Below are 22,030 nucleotides of genomic sequence, written 5' to 3' on the forward strand. Positions count from 1 at the left end.
CCCTTATGGTTCATGCAAGAGGAGAGGACTGGCTATCTAATGTTTCACTTGAAATAACGGAAACAGAATGGAACTCTGTGGTGACCTGAAAGAAAGAGGTTATCACCTGGAGAATCACTGATGGGGGAAATTTCTTCAGCAAGACACTGGCATGGCTGATTACAAGGGATCAGTTTGTGTCCAGGAACAACAAATCTCACTCTGAAACCCGATAAGAACCTTGTTTCACATGATTCAGAGATCCAATAAAAGCAAAATTAACAATAATAATCTCAGAAAATAACTTACCGAAGAACGAAGAAAAATGCAGGTAGCAGAAAAACACCGCAGTGTTTATTTTGAGCCGGCTTCTTTTCATATTTAAAATTCTGGATCAAAGCAAAAGCTTAAAGAAATTTCTGAGTGAAGCTCTTCACAGATATCCTGAGCGGAAACTAAATGCAATTCAAAACTCTGGCAGTCAATTGTCTTTTGCAGGGTGAGAGAGAAAGCTGATGAACCATTGGACTGAAAACTATTACACACAGGATTGACCTTTGTATCTCTGATCCATTTAAAGTCTAAGATCCAGCCCCAAATTCAAATAAGAATTTATTACCCCCAATTGAATATGACAAGAAACTTAAACTTTACAAGATGCCTTCTGAATGTCCTCCCATGACCTGCGTGGGTTTCTTCTCACCGTTCAAAACCTACCAGAGCTGCAGGTCATAGTAAAAGTGCAAGGCTGGAGTGTTACGAGCCCAGAGGACCCCAAAACCCAGCAGCAATAGATATTCACCAAGACAAATGGTTAAGTTGTTTTTAAGGACCATTGCCTTCCTAAGATAGTGTTATATGGCGAGCTCTCCACTGGCCACCATGACAGAGGTGCACCAAAGAAGAGGTACAAGGACTGCCTGAAGAAATCTCTTGGTGCCTGCCACATTGACCACCGCCAGTGGGCTGATATCGCCTCAAACCGTGCATCTTGGCGCCTCACAGTTCGGCGGGCAGCAACCTCCTTTGAAGAAGACCGCAGAGCCTACCTCACAAAAGACCACTGACAAAAGACAAAGGAGGAAAAACCCAACACCCAACCCCAACCAACCAATTTTCCCTTGCAACCGCTGCAACCGTGTCTGCCTGTCCCACATCGGACTTGTCAGCCACAAACGAGCCTGCAGCTGACATGGAGATTACCCCTCCATAAATCTTCGTCCGCGAAACCAAGCCAAAGAAAAAAAACATGAAAACAGGATCAAACTCTAATTTATTCCTATTAACTTAACTTAATCCCCTTCTAAGTCTAAGCGCAGGTGTATGTAATGTGTGTGTGTGTGTGTGTGTGTGTGTAAGTTCAGAAAATTTCTTTGATTCACAGACCAATCTCACTTCTCACTCCTCCAAGTTCACTGGTTGCAGGCAATTCTTATACTGTGCACTGAATTTAACATTTATAAAGTTCACCAGGCTTTGGAGCTTAAAAGGTAAATGGCTACCACTCAGGAAGGTGCTTGTCGGTTTTCAGAGAGAGATTTGTTGTTCCTAGACACAAACTGATCCCTTGTAATTAGCTACGCCAGTGTCTTGCCAAAGAAATTTACCCCATCAGTGGTTTTCCAGGTGATAACCTCTTTCTTTCAGGTCACCACAGAGTTCCATTCTGTTTCTGTTATTCCAAGTGAAACATTAGACAGCCAGTCCTCTCCTCTTGCATGAACCACAAGGGCTTCGACCAGGCTGAACTAAGTACTTACAACCTGTCTTCCAAATGGGGTTTTCTACAAGCTTGTCCTGTTCTAGTCCCAGCTGCTGCTGCTGACTGTAGAACTGATCTGTGTGTGTGTCTCTCTCTCTCTCAGAAAAAAAGCCCATTTCACCCTCTCTGCTTGCAAAACCACATGACCCTCTTAGAACAGAAAGTTCTCCTCCAGACAGCCTGTGCTCCGACAAATTCTGTTGCCTTTTTGTAAACAACAATCCATTAGTGAAATCTCTTGGCACTCTCCAATGCTTTTGCAAAGGCTCTTGGTGCCGACCTGTCTCGCGTGAGCAGAGCTCCAGTATTTTAAATGAGATCTGTTTTAAAGTGTTTGTATGTGACCTACACTAAAAAACCTGGCCCAATCTATCTCCCAAAAACATATCCATAACCTGTCACAGTACATCACCAAAGACTTGAAAACCTCTCCAGGTGGACCGTGAGGAGCATTCTGGCTGGTTGCATCACTGCCTGGTATGGAGGCTCCAACTGTCAGGACAAGAATAAACCCCAAAGGGTTGTTAACTCAGCATAGGCAGTAGACTTCACTCCATCGAGGACACATCTAGATGAGCCGGTGTCTTAATAAAGCAGTCTCTATCTTCAAGGACCCCCCCTCCCCCCCCCCCCCCCCGCCACCATCCAGGCTGTGCCCTCTTCACTCTGCTACCATAAGGAGGTCCAGGAGCCTAAAGACGATCACAAGGATGGCTTCTTCCCCTCCGCCATCAGATTCCTGAATGATCAATGATCCAAAGACACGGCCTCACTTTTCGTGCACTCTTATTTTTACATTAGTGTAGTAAGGTGGTTATAATATGATGCTGCCCTGTGATGCTGCCACAAAACACCGAATTTCATGACTTGTTCACGACAATAATTTCTGATCCTGATCCTAACTTTTGGATAGGTACACGGAGGTTGAAAGCATAGTGGACTATGGGTAAGCCTAGTCATTTCTAAGGTAGGGACATGTTCGGCACAACTTTGAAGGGCCTATATTGTCCAAATTAACATGAGCAAAGGATCAAGATATATCTGAATACTCCTTGATAAGTTATGCAATCAACACTTCTCATATATTTACTTGTGATAATAATAATGCCAAGGTCCTTTTATTGCTGAAGTTGCCTGACAACCAACAAACAGATAATTTTAAGTCTCTGATACATTGTGCTCAAGTTGTTTTTACCATGAAACTTGTGTTTGAACCTTGATCCTCATAATCAATGATTTTATTGTAGACAGGCCCTTCTGGCCTTTAAGCCTTTGCCGTCCCAAATTACAGCAATTTTTTTCCCACAAAGGTTTGCTTCCTCAAAAATGGGGGATTGAGACCAACCACCTAAAGATGATTTCAGATTTGCTGAACATCAGAATTTGGAGTAAACATTAATTTGCATCGAATTCAGCTTGTTTCATCCTGGGCACCTCTGAGCCAAGTTGACTGCCCTCATGGCACAGCAAATGTGAGGAGCCCAGCGTCTGTCACTGAAGTAAAGCTCATAGGCTTTTTAAATCAGTGCAGTCAGGGCGCATCTTTGAGCCTTAAGCAGATACTTGCCACAAATGTGACCGAATGTACCGCAGCTGTGGCGACATTGATGAGACATTTCTGGTCGCATGTGCGCATGAGCGTACCTCGCTTAGGTCAGAAGTTGAGGGGTACCTGTAATACCAAAACAAAATCTTTGATGGGCTTCTACCGTTGTTGTTACCTTGTGATCGGCATGAACATGACATTCCAAGATAGATTATCACTTTTCCTTTTCAAAATCAGCCCCGATCCTCTGTTTCACTTTCAAATTTGTTCGTATTTGTGACACAATTCCTTTCAAGTTTATTGCCATTCGATTGTACAAGTCCAACCCAACGAAACAGCGTTCTCCACTCCTTGGTGCAAAGAAACACGCAGACACACCACCAGACCCCACACATGCACAGACAAATGATATGCACACAGGACGTGTATACATGTACAAATAAATATACCTGGATTCGCCAATAGAAGGAGCATAAGTACAGGCAGCTCATTCAGTCGCTCAGCGTTCTCACCGGCAGACTGTGATGCACATCTGTAGAAATTTGCCAGGGTTTCCGAGGGGGAGAAACGGGTAGAGCCAGCAGCAGGCAATGGCGGAAAAGAGCTTCGTACTTACACCCCATGCAGCCTAAACCCACCCTGTCCGAATCCTTTCAGACCAATCTCCCACTCAGTGAGGTTGATGGGCAAGAGCAATACCACTATAGGCTCTTCAAGTTCAAGTTTATTGTCTTCAATCCTCGGTGAGAAAACATACAACTACATATGCAGGCATAGCACACATATTACAAAAGATTCATGTGCAGTGTGCTTATATAGAAATAATTAAATGCGGTAAAACCCCTGTTATTCAGAATTCAAGCAACTGGAAAATTCACTTACACGACATCTACCAATCTACATAGGGGCCGGATACCAGAGGTTTTACTGTATTTTTAAATAAATAGTTGAGTCTTGGACGGTTAATGTGAGCAGTTCCTTTGGTCGTTCACCATTCTCACTGCCCGTGGGAAGAAACTGTTCCTCAGCCTGGTGGTGCTGGCTCCTATCCTCCTGTATCTCTCCCCCCCCCCCCACCGATGGGAGCAGCTGAAAGGTGCTGCGCACATGGGTGGAAGGGGGTCCTTAAGGATCTTTGCGCGTGCACCCTCTTCAGGCAATGATCCTGGTTCATCATGTTGATGGGGAGGGGGAGGGAGACTCCAATGATCCTCTCTGCTGCTTTTAAGGTCCTGTGAATTGAACTCCAATCCATTTCTCTGCAGCGACCAGGACGCTCTGGATAGAGCTCCTGTAGAAAGTTGACATGATGGTGGCCGGTAGTCTCGCCCGCCTCAGTATTTCATCAAAAGACTGCCCCTTTAGTCAGTTTTTCAATATTTTTCTTCTTTTTTTTTTAAACGTTCGGTCAATTTATTATAAATTCTATCTTTAATGATTTAGACATAACGGACCATTTCAGCCCCAAATTTACACCCCATTTAATCTACAACCCTCGGGATGCTTTGAACGATGGGAGCCTCCAGGGGAAAAGCCATGCAGACGCGTGGGAGATCCTTACAGACTGCGTGGGATTCGAACCCCGGTCCCGATCGCTGGTGCTGTCACAGAGAGTGTGCCTCCCCCCCGGTGCCCTAATTTCCACCTGAGATCTAACCAGCTCAACTTTAATCACTTGTTAAGGAAGTACCAACATTAAAGGCTGTTTTATAAAATAAATTCTAACTGACCAAGTCCAGATCAATACAAGGAAGTCATTTAAAAATTTTTTTATTGAAAATAAACAATGAATCTGTACATTGAGTTAAAAGACATGTTAAATTATGACACAATATGCAAATTAAGTCCAGAGTACATTGCCCCATGTTTAAGGATGATATGGATTATATGTAGAGCAAAATTACACGGTAACAGGCCCTTCCAGACCACTAGCCTGTGATGCCCAAACACACCAATTAACCTACAACCCCATTGCCCATAGAGCAGATGGAAGTCGGTAAGTTGTTTTGATTGGCGTTGGAGGCCAGAGCTGGGGGGACTCATGCACAGGGTTTCGGACGGAGAACTGCTTTTCCCAGAGGGCGGGAAATCTGTGGAATTCATTGCCCATTGAAGCATTGGGGGGGGGGGGGCAAACCTCAGTAAAACATATTGAAGGCAAGGCTGGGTGGATTTTGACACAGTTGGGGAATTAAGGGATGTAGTGGGGGGGAAGGCAGGTTGGTGGAGATGACCCGCCATCAGATCACATTGAAAGGCAGGGCCGGCTGGATGGGCCGACTCCTGCTCCTTACATTCTTTTCTTGGGGTTTAGTTCTCTCGCATTCAGATCTCAGCCCTTCCGCGTTCCCCACTCGCACCTCTATCGGGCGCACACAATCTTGGTAAGTCCCGAATTTGTCTCTGGCCAATTTGAAGACCGAACCAGAGGGGAAAAGTGGCTCCAGGTCTCCGAGGAAAGGAGACAATTTGGCTTGTCCGGTGGCTTGTGTGTAAGAAGACCCCATCCCGTTTCTCTCGGCTGCACCCTCTAAAAGCCGTGGCTGTGACTCAATCCATCAATGTCCTCTAGCAAATTTAACTCCGTTGACTTCCAATAGACTTCATCGTCTTGAGAGGGTGGGATGAGGGGGAGAAGCATATTAAATATATTTAATTTTGTTGCTGGAATTCAAAAGCAGAAAAAAAATCTTAATATTAATAATCACACTCCAAAGGATAAGATTTGATGCAACAGCACTGAGGAGCTTGGAGTAGAAATCAACTGTTGTGAAATCCTGTGACCTGTGGTCTTGCAATTTTGATCTGAAGAAAAACACAACAAAACGTGAACATTTCTGTTAACTGGAATGACTTGTAAAACAATGCTTTTTAAAGTTCTACTTAGAACATAGAGCATTACAGCACCATACAGGCCCTTTGGCCCACGATGTTGTGTCAACCCATATCTACCTACCCACCCAAAAAAAAACACTCCCTTCCCCATAACCCTCTATTTTTTCTTTCATGCATGAACCCATGGTGACCAATCACATCCAATTGACCTCCAACCCTCCCGTATGTCTTTGGGGAGGTAGGGGGGGGTGGGAAGAAACTGGAGCACACAGAGGAAACCAGCGCAGGTCACTTCAATATCCCTAATGTTCCATCCCCAGCAAGGTTTTCCAGGCCCCCGCAACTCTCTGTGTAAATAAAAACACTGACGTCTCCCCTAAAACTTCCCTCCCTTCACTTTGTACGGACATCCCTGGTGTTTGCTACCCCTGCCCTGGGGAAACAGGCACTGGCCGTGTTACCTAGACAGCACCCATTTCCTGGTATGTGTGAAGCCACAACCAGCTGTCCATCAACATAGAGCCTCTCCAACCTGCCAATCAGGTGTGAGACCACCAGCCAGAGCACCCTCTCCCCTTGGCCAGCTCCACATCCCAGCCCCAGCTGAGGAGGGCAGGTTATAAAACTGCAGCACCTCTGTTTCACTTTCTCTTTGCCCTGGGGTTGCAGGTAAGGGGCTCGCAGCCCCTTAAGCTAACCAGGATATCGCTGTAGACGCAGACGACACCGGTATTGCCGCAACGCTCCCAATTATCAGGGGTACGGGAGCCTGTATATCCCTGTAGGTAGCCCACATGTAGGGTCCCTCCATAGTCAGAATTCCCCTTTCCCTATGGGCGCATATTAGCTGGTTGCATTCCCCCACCCCGCAACTGCTTCTGATTGGATTCTGCTGCTGAGTTTAGTTTCCAACTACTTGTAAATAGCTAGTTGTGCTGTTAAATGCTCCTGATCTGCCTCTGTGTGGCTGGGACAGCCAGCCTGTTTGTTTCGGTGTTAATAAACCCAATCATTATCATTCCCTGCGCCTGGATTCGTTTCCTTCTGAACCCCAAACAAACCTCAGCACAACCACAAGGCCTCTCGTAGCCTCCTCTCTCCAAAGGGAAAAGCCCCAGCTCTGCTAATGCAAGACATTTTTCTTTCCAATCTGGGCAACAACACCCTGGTGACACTGGCATCTCTGAAAGGTTGGACGCAGCATACACCCCCTCCTCGATGCCAGGCCTAAAAGGGATATGCAGGTCATGAGGAATCTAATTCCATATGCGGTGCCACCTGACGCTGTAAAGTATCGCGAGGCGCCTTGCAGAAGCTTTGGCAAAATTTAGCCAAAGGGCCAATCTTACAGCGCAGGGTTAGCGTAGCGGTCAGCGCAACACCCATTTGTGGTGAATCTCTGCTAAGCTGCCTGTCTCCCCTCTGGCAAGCCTTGCTGTACTAACATTGGCTGTGCATTATCTCTACCATTAAGGACACTCCCCTTGGGTATAACTGTATATGCACCTATTGTCTTTCATTATTGTACCATGAGTTTCTGCTAATAAAAGCCATGATTATTGTTTGACCACATCGTCTTTGTCTACTTCATTAACTGGCACTTCAATTTTATTAGCAGAAATGGATCAGCACTCAAGCCAGAGCACAAGCCAAAAACAACATCGACGGGAGGGGGGACCAGCTGAGGAGTAAATCTCCACAGCTGAAACAGACAACTACAACACCACAGCAAGACTCTCAACAGGAAAACATAGAAAATAACGGGAACAAGAAGGAAGAGAATAAAAATAGGAAATCAGAGAAACAACAGATGACCAACCCAGAGGAAGAAGACCAACACCAAGACACTTTTAATAAAAATAAGAAGAACAAAAATACCCAACAAAATAAAATAAACAACCCAACAAGAAAACCAGAAGAGACAGAGGTAAAAGACACAGATCCTGGAGTGGAGACAGAAGAAGAGGAGGGAGAACACAGAGAAATGGAAGATGAAGGGAAGGGACAGTAAATGGATAAAAATATTTTAAAGAATATATGGAAACATTAAAAGAATGGCTGACACAAGAATACAGTGAAATAAAAAGAAGAATAAAGGGTACAGAAGAAAAAGTGAATAGATTAGAGATGATCATGACAGAAATAGGAAAAAGAGTAGACAAGGTGGAAGAACGAGAAACAGCCATAGAAATGGAAGTAGATGACTTAAAAAATAAATTGGAAGAATCTGATAAAATAGTTAAAGAGACACAAGAGCTGTTAGCTCAGAAGATAGATATAATGGAAAATTATAATAGAAGAAACAATATAAAGATAGTGGGCCTTAAGGAAGATGAAGAAGGCAAAAATATGAAAGAATTTATAAAAGAATGGATCCCCAGGGTTCTAGGAAGACCAGAATTACAGGTAGAAATGGAAATAGAAAGGGCACATAGAACATTAGCCCCTAAACCACAACCACAACAAAATCCAAGATCCATTCTAGTAAAATTCCTAAGATATACAACAAGAGAAAATATATTGGAGAAGGAAATGAAAAAAATAAGAGAAGACAAAAAAAACCACTGGAATACAAAGGTCAAAAAAAAAATTTCTATCAGACATAAGTTTTGAACTCCTGAAGAAGAGGAAGGAGTTTAACGCAGCAAAAACGACCCTATGGAAAAAAGGTTATAAATTTATGTTAAAATATCCAGCGGTGCTTAAAATAGTTATCCCGGGGCAGCAAAGCAAACTGTTCTCAGATACGGAAAAAGCACGAAAATTTGGAGAACACCTACAGAACAGACAGAGAGATGAAGAGATGTAACAAGATCAAAAATGACAACAAACTATATATAAAGAAAAAGAATAAAGCATAAGTAAGAACTAAGAAGAGAAAGAAAGGGAAAAAAGGAAGTAAGAAGGGAATTAAGAGAGTGAGCTTTGTTATATATGAAGATTAAAATATTTTCTGGGGGCTGGGTGGGGAAGAATAACAGTCACTGTGAAATCAGTTGACGCTTGCGAATGGGTTCACAAATCCAAATGGAGACGGGAGATGTGGTTTCCCAACAAGGGACAAAGGGCAACTCAGAGAAGGGAGGGACTATTGGGGTTAAAGGAATTTTAGATATGGGAATAGTGGAAATATTTTGTTTTAGAAATGTTGCCTTACAATGTGTTCAAAAAAAGAAAACAGAAATGGATAAGAAGGGAAGGTGGTGATGAGGAAACAGAAAGGAAAGATAAACAAAGTATGAAATGGCCATGTTGAACTATATGACTTTAAATATTAATGGAATACATAACCATATCAAAAGGAAGAAGCTGTTAAATTTACTGAAGAAAGAAAAAATTGATATAGCATTTGTGCAAGAAACACATCTAATTGAAGTGGAACACAAGAAATTAAAGAGAGATTGGATAGGACGTGTAACAGCAGCATCATATAATTCAAAAGCTAGAGGAGTAGCTATATTAATCAATAAAAATGTACCAATCGAAATAGAAGAGGAAATAATAGATTCAGCAGGGAGGTATGTAATGATAAAATGTCAGATATATTCAGAATTTTGGAATTTACTCAATGTATATGCACCTAATGAAGAAGATCAAAAATTTATGCAAGATATTTTTTTGAAGATCACAGATACGCAAGGGGATATACTAATAGGAGGGGATTTTAACCTTAATTTGGACTCAAACATGGATAAAACTGGAAAAAAGACTAACAGAAAGAACAAAGTAACCAAATTTATAATTAAATTGATGCAGGAAATGCAACTTTTGGATATATGGAGGAAACCCAAAGGAAAAGGAATATTCATATTATTCGGGTAGACATAAAACATACTCAAGGATAGACCTATTCCTGTTATCAGCCCACATTCAAGGAAGAGTTAAGAAAATGGAATATAAAGCTAGATTGTTATCGGATCACTCACCTCTGTTATTCGCAATAGAGCTAGAGGACATCCCACCAAGAATGTATAGATGGAGATTAAACTCCATGCTACTTAAAAGACAGGATTTTAGAGAATTTATTGAGCAACAAATTAAAATGTACTTTGAAATAAATACGGAATCAGTGAAAGATAAGTTATACTATGGGACGCAATGAAAGCATTCATCAGAGGTCAGATAATAAATTATGTAACTAAGATGAAGGACTACAATTGAGAAATAGAACAGTTGGAAAGGAAAATAACAAATACAGAAAAAAAAATTAGCAATAAAGGAAGATACAACTAAAAGAAGAGAATTGACAGACAAGAAAATAAAATATGAAACACTACAAACATATAAGGTGGAGAAGAACATAATGAAGACAAAACAGAAATATTATGAGCTAGGAGAAAAAACGCACAAAATACTAGTGTGGTAGCTTAAGACAGAACAAACTAAAAGAACGGTATTGGCATCAAGGAAAAAAGACAAACAAATTACATATAACCCAACGGAGATCAACAAAAACTTCAGGGAATTCTACGAACAACTATATCAAACTGAAAACGAAGGAAAAGAAGACAAAATAGATGAATTTCTAACTAAAATTGAACTACCGAAATTACAAACAGAGGAGCAAAATAAATTAATAAAACCATTTGAAATAGAAGAAATACAGGAGATATTAAAAAAACTACCGAACAATAAAACACCGGGAGAGGATGAACTCCCAATAGAATTCTATAAAACATTTAAAGACTTATTAATTCCTCCTCTCCTGGAAGTAATGAACCAGATTGAAAAAACACAAAACATACCAGATTCATGCAAAACAGCAATAATTACAGTAATACCAAAGACGGGGAAAGATCCACTAACACCAGCATCGTATAGACCAATATCTATTAGCAAACTGATTGGCCAACTGTGTACCAAAAATAGTAAAACTAGACCAAACTGGATTTTTTAAAAATAGATGAACAATGGACAATATCTGTAAATTCTTTAACTTAATCCATGCAGTACAAGGAAACAAAACTCCAACAGTAGTGGTTTCTTTAGACGCAGAGTATAATGGAATTAATTATTCAAAGTTCTACAAAAATTCAACCTACCAGAGAAATATATTGATTGGATTAAAGCATTATATAAGGGACCATTTGAAAAAGTGACAGTAATGGATATATATCAAACCAATTTAAATTAAACAGATCAACAAGGCAGGGATGTCCATTATCTCCCTCACTGTTCGCGTTAGCTATAGAACCACTAGCAGAACTGATAAGAACAGAAAATAAAACAAGAGGGATAAAAATAAAAGAGAAAGAATATAAAATCAGTCTGTTTGCAGATGACATTATAATATACTTAAAGAACCAGAAATATCAATAAAAGAATTACATAAGAAATTGAAGGAATATGGATAAGTATCAGGGTGCAAGATCAATGCAAATAAAAGTGAAGCAAAGCCAATGAATAATGCAGATTTCACAAAGTTTAAGAAAGAATCACCATTTAGATGGCAAACACAAGCAATTCGATACCAAGGTATACAACTAAATAATTATCTCAGCCATCTATATAAACTAAATTATCAGCCATTAATGAAAAAATTACAAGACGACTTAGAGCACTGGAAAGATTTACCACTAACACTGATAGGAAGGATAAACTGTATTAAAATGAGCATCTTCCCAAGGATACAATACCTATTTCAATCATTACCAATTCACCTAACAGAGAAATTCTTCAAGGAGCTAAAGAAAATAATAAGGAAATTCTTATGGAAAGGGGGGAAACCGAGGATAGCACTAGATAAATTAACAGAATGGTACAAACAAGGAGGCTTACAACTACCAAACTTTAAGAATTATTATAGAGCAGCACAATTAAGATACCTATCAAATATTTATCAAACAAGGGAAAAACCAGATTGGACCAGATTAGAACTAGATAAAATAGGGGAGAAGATACCTGAACATATACTATATAAGTGCGATGAAAAATTGGTGCAACGTAGGAATTCACCAGTATTGCACCATCTGCTCAACATTTGGAAGAAGATTCACGTAGAAAGGAATAAACCAAATTATCAACTACCAAAATTAATATTGACACAAAATCAACTAATCCCTTTCACAATAGATAACCTTTCCTTTAGAGAATGGGAGAGAAAAGGGATCAAAAGAATAGAAAATTGTTTTTCAGGAAATAAATTATTATCTTTTGAACAAATGAAGGACAAATATAATATAACTCACGATACAATGTTTGCATATCACCAATTGAAAACCTACTTGAAGGACAAATTGGGAAACAGTCTGAGGTTACCAGAAGGAAGCAATTTTGAATATGTGATTACAGACACAATGATAATTTAAAAATTTATAACAAACATGTACATCAAACTGCAAGAAAAGGAGAACGAGGAAACAAACTGTAAACCTAAACAAAAATGGGAACAAGATCTAAACATAAAGATAAAGAATGAAACATGGGAAAAGCTATGCTCCGGAACTATGAGAAATACAATAAACACGAGGTTACGCATGATACAATATAATTGGTTACACAGGTTATACACCACGCCCCAAAAGTTAAATAAATGGGACCCAACAGTATCAGACAGATGTTTTCATTGTAAGAAGGAAACGGGAACAACGGTACATGCAATTTGGGCATGTGAGAAAGTGAAAAAATTTTGGGAAGATCTAAACCAGATATTAAATAAAATCACAAAAAGCAATATACCAAAAAACCCAGAGATCTTCCTTCTAAGTAATATAAGAAATAAAGAATTTGGACTCGATTTGGATGGAGCACAAAAAAGATTTATTATGATAGCCCTAGCTGTAGCAAAATAATTTATTATGTCAACCTGGAAATTAGAAGACAACTTGAGAATACAACAATGGTATATAGAAATGAATAAATGTATTCCATTAGAAAAAATAACCTATAATTTAAGAAATAACATCACAATATTCGAACAAATATGGAACCATACATGAAATACAATAGAGAAATCCTACCATGGACTTCCACCACCTAAAATGACAGAAGGAAAAGACAACGAAATGAACTGACTCAGTGAAATTTCTTGTTTATTTTTATTAAGTGACGACGTTGTTTAACAGGTTTAATGTATTTCATAGATTGAACGAAATAAATAGGAAGGGGGGTGAGGGAAGGAGGAAAGGGAGGGGGAAAAAGGGGAGAAAATGACATTTATATTCAAGAGAAAAATGTCTGTATGTATTTTGGTCAGTATGGTTTATAGTGTGAAAAATAAAAAAATTAAATTAAAAAAAAAGCCAGAGCGGCTGATTATTGACCAGTCTGCCCCGAGGGCCAGAGAAATTTTCAACCACTGTATTGCTTGTTTCGATTACTACATGGCTCAAAACAATGTGGTCGATGAGGCGATACAGTGGGGCCACCTGAACTCTCTGCTGGGTGAAGTCCCCTTCGCTGTAATGCAAGGAGCTACCACTCTGGCTATGGCCCGGGAATGTCTGACTGCTTACTACGTGGCGCCACGGAGTGTGGTGATTGCTCGACACCAGTTGCTGACTAGACGCCAGAAACCTGGGGCAAGTGATGCTGCCTATGCACTAGCCCTCAACTCGCTGGCAAACGAATGTGATGTCTGGGCAGTCAATGTGCAACAACATGCAATGCCTTGAAACTGGATGCTTTTGTCAACGGAATCAACTCCAGTTACATCCATCAAAGGCTGCTGGAGATGGAACCCTTAACCTACTATTGGGCAGTCACTCTAGCCAAAACACTGAGAAGTGCTATGCGGTCCATTGAAATGCTAGAAACCGAAAAGTAAACATCCAGGAGATCTGGAACCAAGAAGGAAAGAAAAGGGTGAACCCCTGGCAAATGCTACTTCTGTGATAAGAGCTGGCACCCCAGACAGAAGTGCCTGGTCCAATTTGCTACCTGCAGCAAATGTGGGAAACTCGGCCACTTCGCTAAAGCGTGTAAGGCGAAAAGTACTCCCACTGATAAGAAGAGAAGCACCAAGAAAATGCATCCTGGAGCTGCAGGAATGGAAGACAACTGTGAAAAGGGGGAATCTTCAGACAAGCCGACTGAATTGGCTTCAAGTGACAGTCAGGTAAGATCAGCACAAAGTTCCCCTGTGATAAGTAAAACTTGGGGGATGTTACGGACTGGAACAGTCGACTATGAAGGGGGAGGTGAATGGTGAGACTCTCAATTGCCTAATAGACTTGGGGAGTACTGACAGATACATCCACAAGAAAGTCACCAAAGCCTTAAATTTGCAGAGATATCCAGCAAACCGAAAGATATCGATGGCTTGTAGTCAAAAACTGTATGGGACAAGTGTAAAGTTGCTTTAAACTTGCAGGAACTTTGCCTTGCCGATGTTCAGCTTTTTGTAATGCCTGAGCTCTGCGCTCCTGTGTTACTGGGGTTGGATATTCAATCTCACATGAAAAGTGTAGTGTTAAATTTCAATGGGCCACTACCTACGCTTACCATCCCTACGCTAGTTACTGCGGTCTGTCCGCATTAAAGATCAAAGCTCCATCCCTTTTCAGTGATTTATCCCCTGAGTGTCAGCCAATTGCTACTAAGAGCCATTCTTACAGCAAGGAGGACCATGAGTTTATCAAAGCTGAGACCCAGAGATTGCTTAAAGAGGGAGTGATTGAACCCAGTAAGAGTCCATGTGAGCCCAGGTGGTAGTTGTGAAAAATCACACTAAGAAACGACTGGCTATTGACTACAGCCAGACAATCAATTGTTACACTAACCTGGGTGCCTACCCCCTGCCAAGCATCAACGAAATGATTAATCACTTAGCACAATACAAAGTGTACTCCACTATCGACTTTAAAGCAGCTTACCACCAAATCCCTATTAAAAAAAGGGAACGACTCTATACGGCCTTTGAGGCTGATTGGGGGGGAGGGGTTATACCAGTTTAAAAGGGTACCTTTTGGAATCACTAATGATGTGTCAGTGTTACAGAGAGAGATGGATAAGATGTTAGAATGTATGAGTTACAGGGTTCGTTTCCCTATCTGGATAATGTCACTATCTGTGGGAAAACACAGGCTGAGCACACTAAAAAAATTTTTAAGTTGTTGTCAACAGCTAAAGAACTCAACCTTACATTTAACGAGGGCAATTGTGTTTTCAACGCGACTGAGCTGCCCATTCTGGGCTACATTGTCCGCAAAGGCAAAATCTGCCCCGATCTGGAAAGAATGGCTCCCCCAGACTCACCAAAAGCCCTTAAAAGGTATACGGGATTCTTTTCCTACTACTGCAAATGGGTTCGTGACTATGCTACGAAAGCACACCCTCTGTTTGACACTAAATCTTTTCCTCTCTCTGCTATGGCCTTGAAGACTTTCGAGAGAATTAAAGCTGATATTGCCAAAGCTGCACTCGTCCATTGATGAGGATGTCCCATTCCAAGTGGAAACTGATGCCTCAGATTGTGCCTTGGTAGGAACCCTTAATCAAAAGGGCAGACTTGCGGCATTCTTCTCCCACACGTTACGCGGACCTGAACTTAAACATCCTGGCATTGAAAAAGAAGCCCAGGCTATCATTGAAGCTCTGCGCTACTGGAGACACTTCGAGCTGGCAGAAAATTTACCTTGGTCACTGATCAAAAATCTGTAGCCTACATGTTCAGTACTAAACACAAAAGTAAAATCAAAAACGATAAGATGGCACGCTGGTGAATAGAACTCTCAACTTATAATTATGAGATCCAGTACAGACCTGGCAGGTTAAATGATCCCTATGATGAATTGTCACAATATGCTGCCGGTGCTCAGCTGGAGGGGCTAAAAGAGATCCATAGTAGACTGTGCCACCCAGGGGTCACGAGATTCTTCCACTACATAAGGGCTAACAACCTTCCTTACTCCCTGGAAGAAGTCAGGAAACTGACTAAAAGCGGTCCTGTTTGTGCAGAATCCAAACCACAGGACTTTAAAGCTCTGAAGGCCATTCTCATCAAGGCAACCTGACCTTTTGAGAGGATTAGCTTAGATTTTAAAGGGCCGTTACCTTCCAAAAACAAAAATGTATATTTCCTTACAGCAATCGACAAATATTCAAGGTTTCCCTTCGTGATACCCTGCCCTGACGTCTCATCAGCGTCTGTCATTAAGGCACTTTACAGAATTTTCAGCGTTTTCCCAATTACATTCAAACAGATAGAGGCTCAGCATTCATGAGTGTTGCACTGCAGCGAGCCCTGCTATGTACCACGAGCTACAACCCACAGGCAATGGGCAGGTTGAAAGGGCAAATGCTACAGTCTGGAAGACTGTTAACCTTGCTTTAAAGACACATGGTTACCCTGTTACCCGGTAGCAGGAGGTGCTGCCTGAGGTGCTAGATTCTATTCGGTCTTTATTGTGTACTGCAACAAATCAAACACCTCATGAACATATGTTTGCCTTTCCAAGGAAATCAGGAACTGTGATGGACTGGCCAGACTGTTTATCTGACCCTGGAACCGTGCTGCTGAAGAGCCATGCTCGGGCGCATAAAACAGACCCCCTAGTCCAACCAGTTTAGCTACTGCATACTAACCCCCAACTACGCTCATATTAAATTCCCAGACGGGAGCACAGACACTGCACCCCTAAGAGATCTGGCCTCACCTGGTTCGCCCCTTCCTCGCACCCCTACTCAGAGGGAGCCTGAGAGGTTGGACTCAACCCCCTCCCAGCCTGTGACCCCTAGTAAGCGTTCAGATGGCCATGCTGAGGCTCCACTGCCTCACGCTGGCGATTCTGGAGCGGGTACAGAAGTCCAATCTCCCCGCACTACAGACCCGGGACTTGTACCAGTTCCCAAGGTTGCAAAGCGTACAAGGCCTGCACCTGTTCCTCTGAGAAAATCAACTAGAGTTTGTAAACAACCTGAGAGGTTGCAGTATTTATAAAACATCTCATTATATTTCAATTGCTTTGCTAGTTACTGGTGTATTTTGGCTGTCAGAGAATTCCCAATGCCAAACATGGTATCCATGTATTTCTTGCTTAAAATTTACCTAGCAGCTGTCCTTTTGATTTTAACCCTTCTTCTGCCGGGGGAAGACTGTGGTTAATGTCTGCTAAGTTGCCTGTCTCCCCTCTGGTGAGCCTTGCTGTACTAACATTGGCGGTGCATTATCTCTACTGTTAAAGACACTCCCCTTGAGTATAACTGTGTATGCACCCATTGTCTTTCATTATTGTACCAGAAGTTTCTGCTAATAAAAGCCATGAATATTGTTTGACCACATCGTCTTTGTCTAATTCATCAACTGGCACTACACTGTTACAGCGCCAGCAACCCAAGTTATATTCCAGCGCTGTCTCTAAGGAGTTTCTACACTCTCTCTGTGGCTTTTGTCCCACCTTCCAAAGCCATACGGGGAGAGCTGTAGGTCAATTGGCCTGGCACGGGCTCCTGGGCTGGAAGGGCCTGTTACCCTCCTGTATGTCTACATGTAAATTTAAAATTTACACTGGACATTTTTTTACTAATTTTTCTCTGAATGGGATTGCTCAAGCAACATTGCAAAAGGTTGAATTTTGTTGGCAAGGTTAACAAAGCGTGGAGGAGATGTGGTTTGGCTGCAGACTTAACTGAGCAGTGGCGAACTGAAGCCTGAATAGGCTCCCCTGGGTCAACATGCCGGGTGGCATATTACTGCGAGAGAAAACCCCGCCCTTGGTTCACATTGTAAAGGACTCCCCACTGGCGCTGCGGACGGCTGGAGATCAGCTGAAGGGGGTACCAGCTATCGGAACCGGGATTTGGAGGGTGAGCAAGGGTGCTGAAGGGTTCCCTAATCAGGTTGCCAATGGTTTGGACCGGAGGCTGCGAGTGGTGACTTGGTGACTCTGGGGGGACTCTAGCCCCCTTTCCGCAAGCGTCCCAGTAAATCTTCCGTTCGGTGTCCCAGGATAGGAATTGGTGGGGGGGGGGGTTTGGCCTTTTGCACTAGACCAGGACACTGAACGCTTTCACACTTGCAAGCATCTATCCCCGGCGTTTACTCTTTTCTAGGAAGTGCCTGCAATTGCCAGTTTCACATTTGCCTGATCTCAACTGCAGACTGCAGGGATTGTACTAGGGGTCGAGGCCGGCAGTCCCCCGGCATGAAATGACGGCATCTGACGCCGGCATTGAGCAGGTTTTGCTCTCACACTTTAAAGGCCGACTGGCATTCGATTCCTGGGATCACTGGCAAGAGTGAAAGGGGCTTCTCTTTCTCTGTCTGTAAGATAAACTCCTGTCGAGAGAGAATCTGTCTGCCCTACAACCAACAAAAGGCAATTTTGTGCAATGTTGCACTGTTTTTCATTATATGACAAGACACTGGATTGCAGTATCTTGAATATGGAGAAAGATTGAGTGGACTGGGACTTTATTCATTGGAGCGTAGTAGGTTGAGAGGGGATTTGATGGAGATATTTAAAATTATGAAGGGAATAGATAGATTAGATGTGAATAGGCTCTTCCCCCTGAGGGTAGGGGAGATTGGAACCAGGGATCATAAGTTAAGGGTTAGGGGGCAAAATTTTAGGAGTAATATAAGAGGAAGTTCCTTCACTCAGAGAGTGGTGGCCGAGTGGAATGAGTGCAGTTGCGGCAGGGTCAATTCTGTCATTTAAGAGGAGGTTAGATGAGTACATGGATGTGAGGGGGTTGGAGGGTTATGGGGCAAGGAAGTGGAACTAGTGGACTTTCCTGTAAATCGGTGCGGACTCGAAGGGCTGATATGGCCTGTTTCCGTAGTGTAAGTTCTTATATGGTTAAAAGAAGTTGAATCTTGAAAACCAGGGGCTCTTTCGCTGGCCCACACCTGCTGGTTTGTTTCAACTATTCACCTCCCTTGTGGCTTTGACATCTGCTTTGTAGTAGGCTACCCTGTGTAGACCCATGAGACCACAGTCTCTCACCATCCCCTCCGAATGATCACATTATGTTAGAAACATACCCTGGAAGATGAGCTCGTGTCACCGAATCTTGAGGTGAAGTTCTTTAATTCTGCAGAGTTGGATCCACCTGAATATTGAAGCGCAGGTGTTAGAAGGCCTCAAAATCTGGGAGATGTTCACAAATGCATCCTGTCCGACGCTTTGAGAATGTACTACAGCCCAGATTGCACTTGTACATATGCCGGGAAGCGACATTTTGATGCCAACCCATGCTCACCCAACACCCTCCTTCATCCCAGACCCTAAAGGTTCCGCTACACAAGGTACAGACTGGGAGGACACTTCGTTGAATGCCTCGGCTCCAACTGCCGCCATGGATCTCCCAGCGGCCACCCCATTTCAATTCCCCGCCCTTCTCCCTCAATGACATGTCTGATCATGGTCTCGTGCAACTGCCAGATTGAGACCTCCCGCGAATTGGAGGGACAGCATCTCATCTTCCGTCTGGGCCCCCTCCAAACAGATGGCATTAACGTCGACTTTACTGGTTTCTGTTAGAAATCCTATCCCCCCTGTTACGAGCCCAGAGGACCACAAAACCCAGCAGCAATATTCACCAAGACAAATGGTTACTTAAACAAAAGTTGATTTTAATTATCTTTAAACATGAAAACAGAATTAAACTTTAACTTATCACTATCAACTAACCTAACTTAACCCCCTTCTAATTCTAAGCGCACGTGTATGTAATGTGTGTGTAAGTTCAGAAAAGTTCTTTGGTTCACAGTCCAATCTCACTTCTCATTCCTCCAAGTTCACTGGTTGCAGGCAATTCTTATACTGTGTACAGAATTTAACATGTATAAAGTTCACCAGGATTTGGTGCTCGAAGGGTAAATGGTTACCAGTCAGGAAGGTTCTTGTTGGTTTTCAGAGAGATGTGTTGTTCCAGGACATCCACAACTGATTTATTTCCATCAGTCACCTCAGTATCTTGCTGACAAAACTTGCCCTGCCAGGGTTCTCCAGATGATAACCTCTTTCTTTCAGGCCATCACAGAGTTCCTTTCTGTTTCTCTTATTCCAAATGAAACATTAGACTGCCAGTCCTCTCCTCTTGCATGAACCACAAGGGCTTCGACCAGGCTGTCTTCCAAAATGGAGCTTTCCAAAAGCTTGCCAGCTTGTCCTGTTTCAGTCCCAGCAAATTCTGCTGGTAACACTGTCAAGTGATCTCTGCTCTCTCTCACTCTCCCTCTCTCACACACACCCGAGACTGAGAGAAAGCCTGTTTGACTCTCTCTGCTTGCAAAACCCCATGACCCTCTTACAACAGGAAAACTCTACTGCAGACAATAGCGGCTCCAGCTGCTCTTTCATCTGTTGCCTTGGTAAACAAGAATCCATTAGTGACATCTGTTGAGCACTCTTCAAAGCTCTTGCAAAAAGGTGTGAGAAGCCACTATGTCTCCAGTATTTCAAATAAGATCTGTTTTAAAGTGTTTGTATGTGTCCTACTCTAAAAAAACCTTTCCCAATTTATCTCCCAAAAACATTTCTATATACTCTTGTCACATCCCCAATCCTCTTCCCCTGTCTCCTTTCCTCTCTCTCTCTTTTCCCTATGTCTCCTTCCACAGAGCCAAAATCAATTGTCACTTTTCCTCTCAGCATATCCAATTAACCCCCTTTTGTCTGTTGGTCTGGACTCCTCCGACCCCACCCTCCCCACTCTCTCCCCCCTTCCCCTCCCCAGCCTTTAATTCAGGCACCTGCCTGCTTTTTTTTGCTCACTCCTTGAAGAAGGACTCGGTCTCGGAACACCGGTGAGATCTCCTTCCCCCTCCTGATGGACGCTGTGATACCGGCTGAGTTCCTAAGGCACTGAACCCACCCACAACTTGGAGGAAATGCACCTTCATCTTCCAACAGGACACCCTCCAACCGGACAACATCGGCATCGACTTTTCTGGCTTTCGTTAAACCTCTCCCCCGCCCTCCCCAACTTTCTTCCCCATCGCCTTTCCTCTATCTGCTTTTCCCTTCTTCTCAGACATGACCTTGTCCCCTTATCATGGCCAACTAACACCTTTTGGGGATCTGGATTCCTCCCCCAGCCGGCACTGTCATAGATAAGAAGGGTTCAGGTCCGAAACTTTGGCAATGGATCTTTGTCTCCTATGGACGCTGGAAACACCGGCTGAGTTCCTCCAGCGTTACTGGGAGTTTGCTACAAGCGTAACATCTGAAGATGTCCGTGTTTGACTCTTTTCTTAACTTGGATTCCAGCGTTTTCCTTGCTTCTCCAAAACGTCCATAATTGCTACCAGACAAACTGTAGTGCCAGCAGCAGTTAGGACGAATTTGTGTCATAAATGTGGGCTCATAAACTGGTACAGAGGCCCCGCCCCCAACAGAGTTATCCCAGATGAGTCTTACCATAAAAATTCTGAGGAGCGGGATTTCTCAGAGTTAAGTATCGCGACCCGCGCCAGTCCCACTTGTCCTCCATCCACATGTTTTTCATCTCACTGTTGGATTAAGAATTAAGAATGTTACCAGCATGGTGGGGAATAAAAATGGACTACCCTCTTGCAAAGATTTAGCCTGCAGAGGTTTAGGGGAGGCACCACAGAAGCGTAGAACCCTGCAACACTGAAACAGGCCCCTTCGGCCCTTCTAGTCTGTGCCGAACCATTTTTATTCTTGCCCTGCACCTAGTCCGTACCCCTCCAATCCATGGACCTGTCCAAATTGCTCTTCAATATTAAAATCCAGCCCGCATTCACAACCTCAGCTCGTTCCACACTCCCTACCACTCTCTGGGTGAAGAAGTTCCCCCTAAACGTTTCCCCTTTCACCCTTAACCCATGTCCTCTGGTTTGTATCTCACCCACCCTTAATGGAAAAAGCCGACCTACATTGACTCTATCTATCCCCCTCATAATTTTAAATATCAAATCTCCCCTCATTCTTCGACACTGCAGGGAATAAAGTCCTAAACTGTTTAACGTTTCCCTGTAACTCAGTTCCTGACATCCG

The 22,030-nt window shown here is 42.8% G+C and overlaps 1 protein-coding gene across 1 annotated transcript in view; it reads right to left on the reverse strand.

Annotated features, from left to right (window-relative positions):
- Positions 1 to 5,107: 5,107 nt before the first annotated feature.
- The window catches only part of LOC138752582 (mucin-17-like), a 42,126-nt gene continuing 25,203 nt past the window's right edge, over positions 5,108 to 22,030 (reverse strand). Inside the window, exons 12-14 of the mRNA XM_069915372.1 lie at positions 21,428 to 21,519; positions 19,048 to 19,115; positions 5,108 to 6,092 (exon numbers count right to left, since the gene is read on the reverse strand). Coding sequence (XP_069771473.1) covers positions 6,048 to 6,092; positions 19,048 to 19,115; positions 21,428 to 21,519 — 205 coding nt within the window. The 3' untranslated portion in view covers positions 5,108 to 6,047. The remainder of the gene's footprint in view (positions 6,093 to 19,047; positions 19,116 to 21,427; positions 21,520 to 22,030) is intronic.

This window comes from Narcine bancroftii, chromosome 2 (assembly GCF_036971445.1).
Source record: "Narcine bancroftii isolate sNarBan1 chromosome 2, sNarBan1.hap1, whole genome shotgun sequence".
NCBI lineage: Eukaryota > Metazoa > Chordata > Chondrichthyes > Torpediniformes > Narcinidae > Narcine > Narcine bancroftii.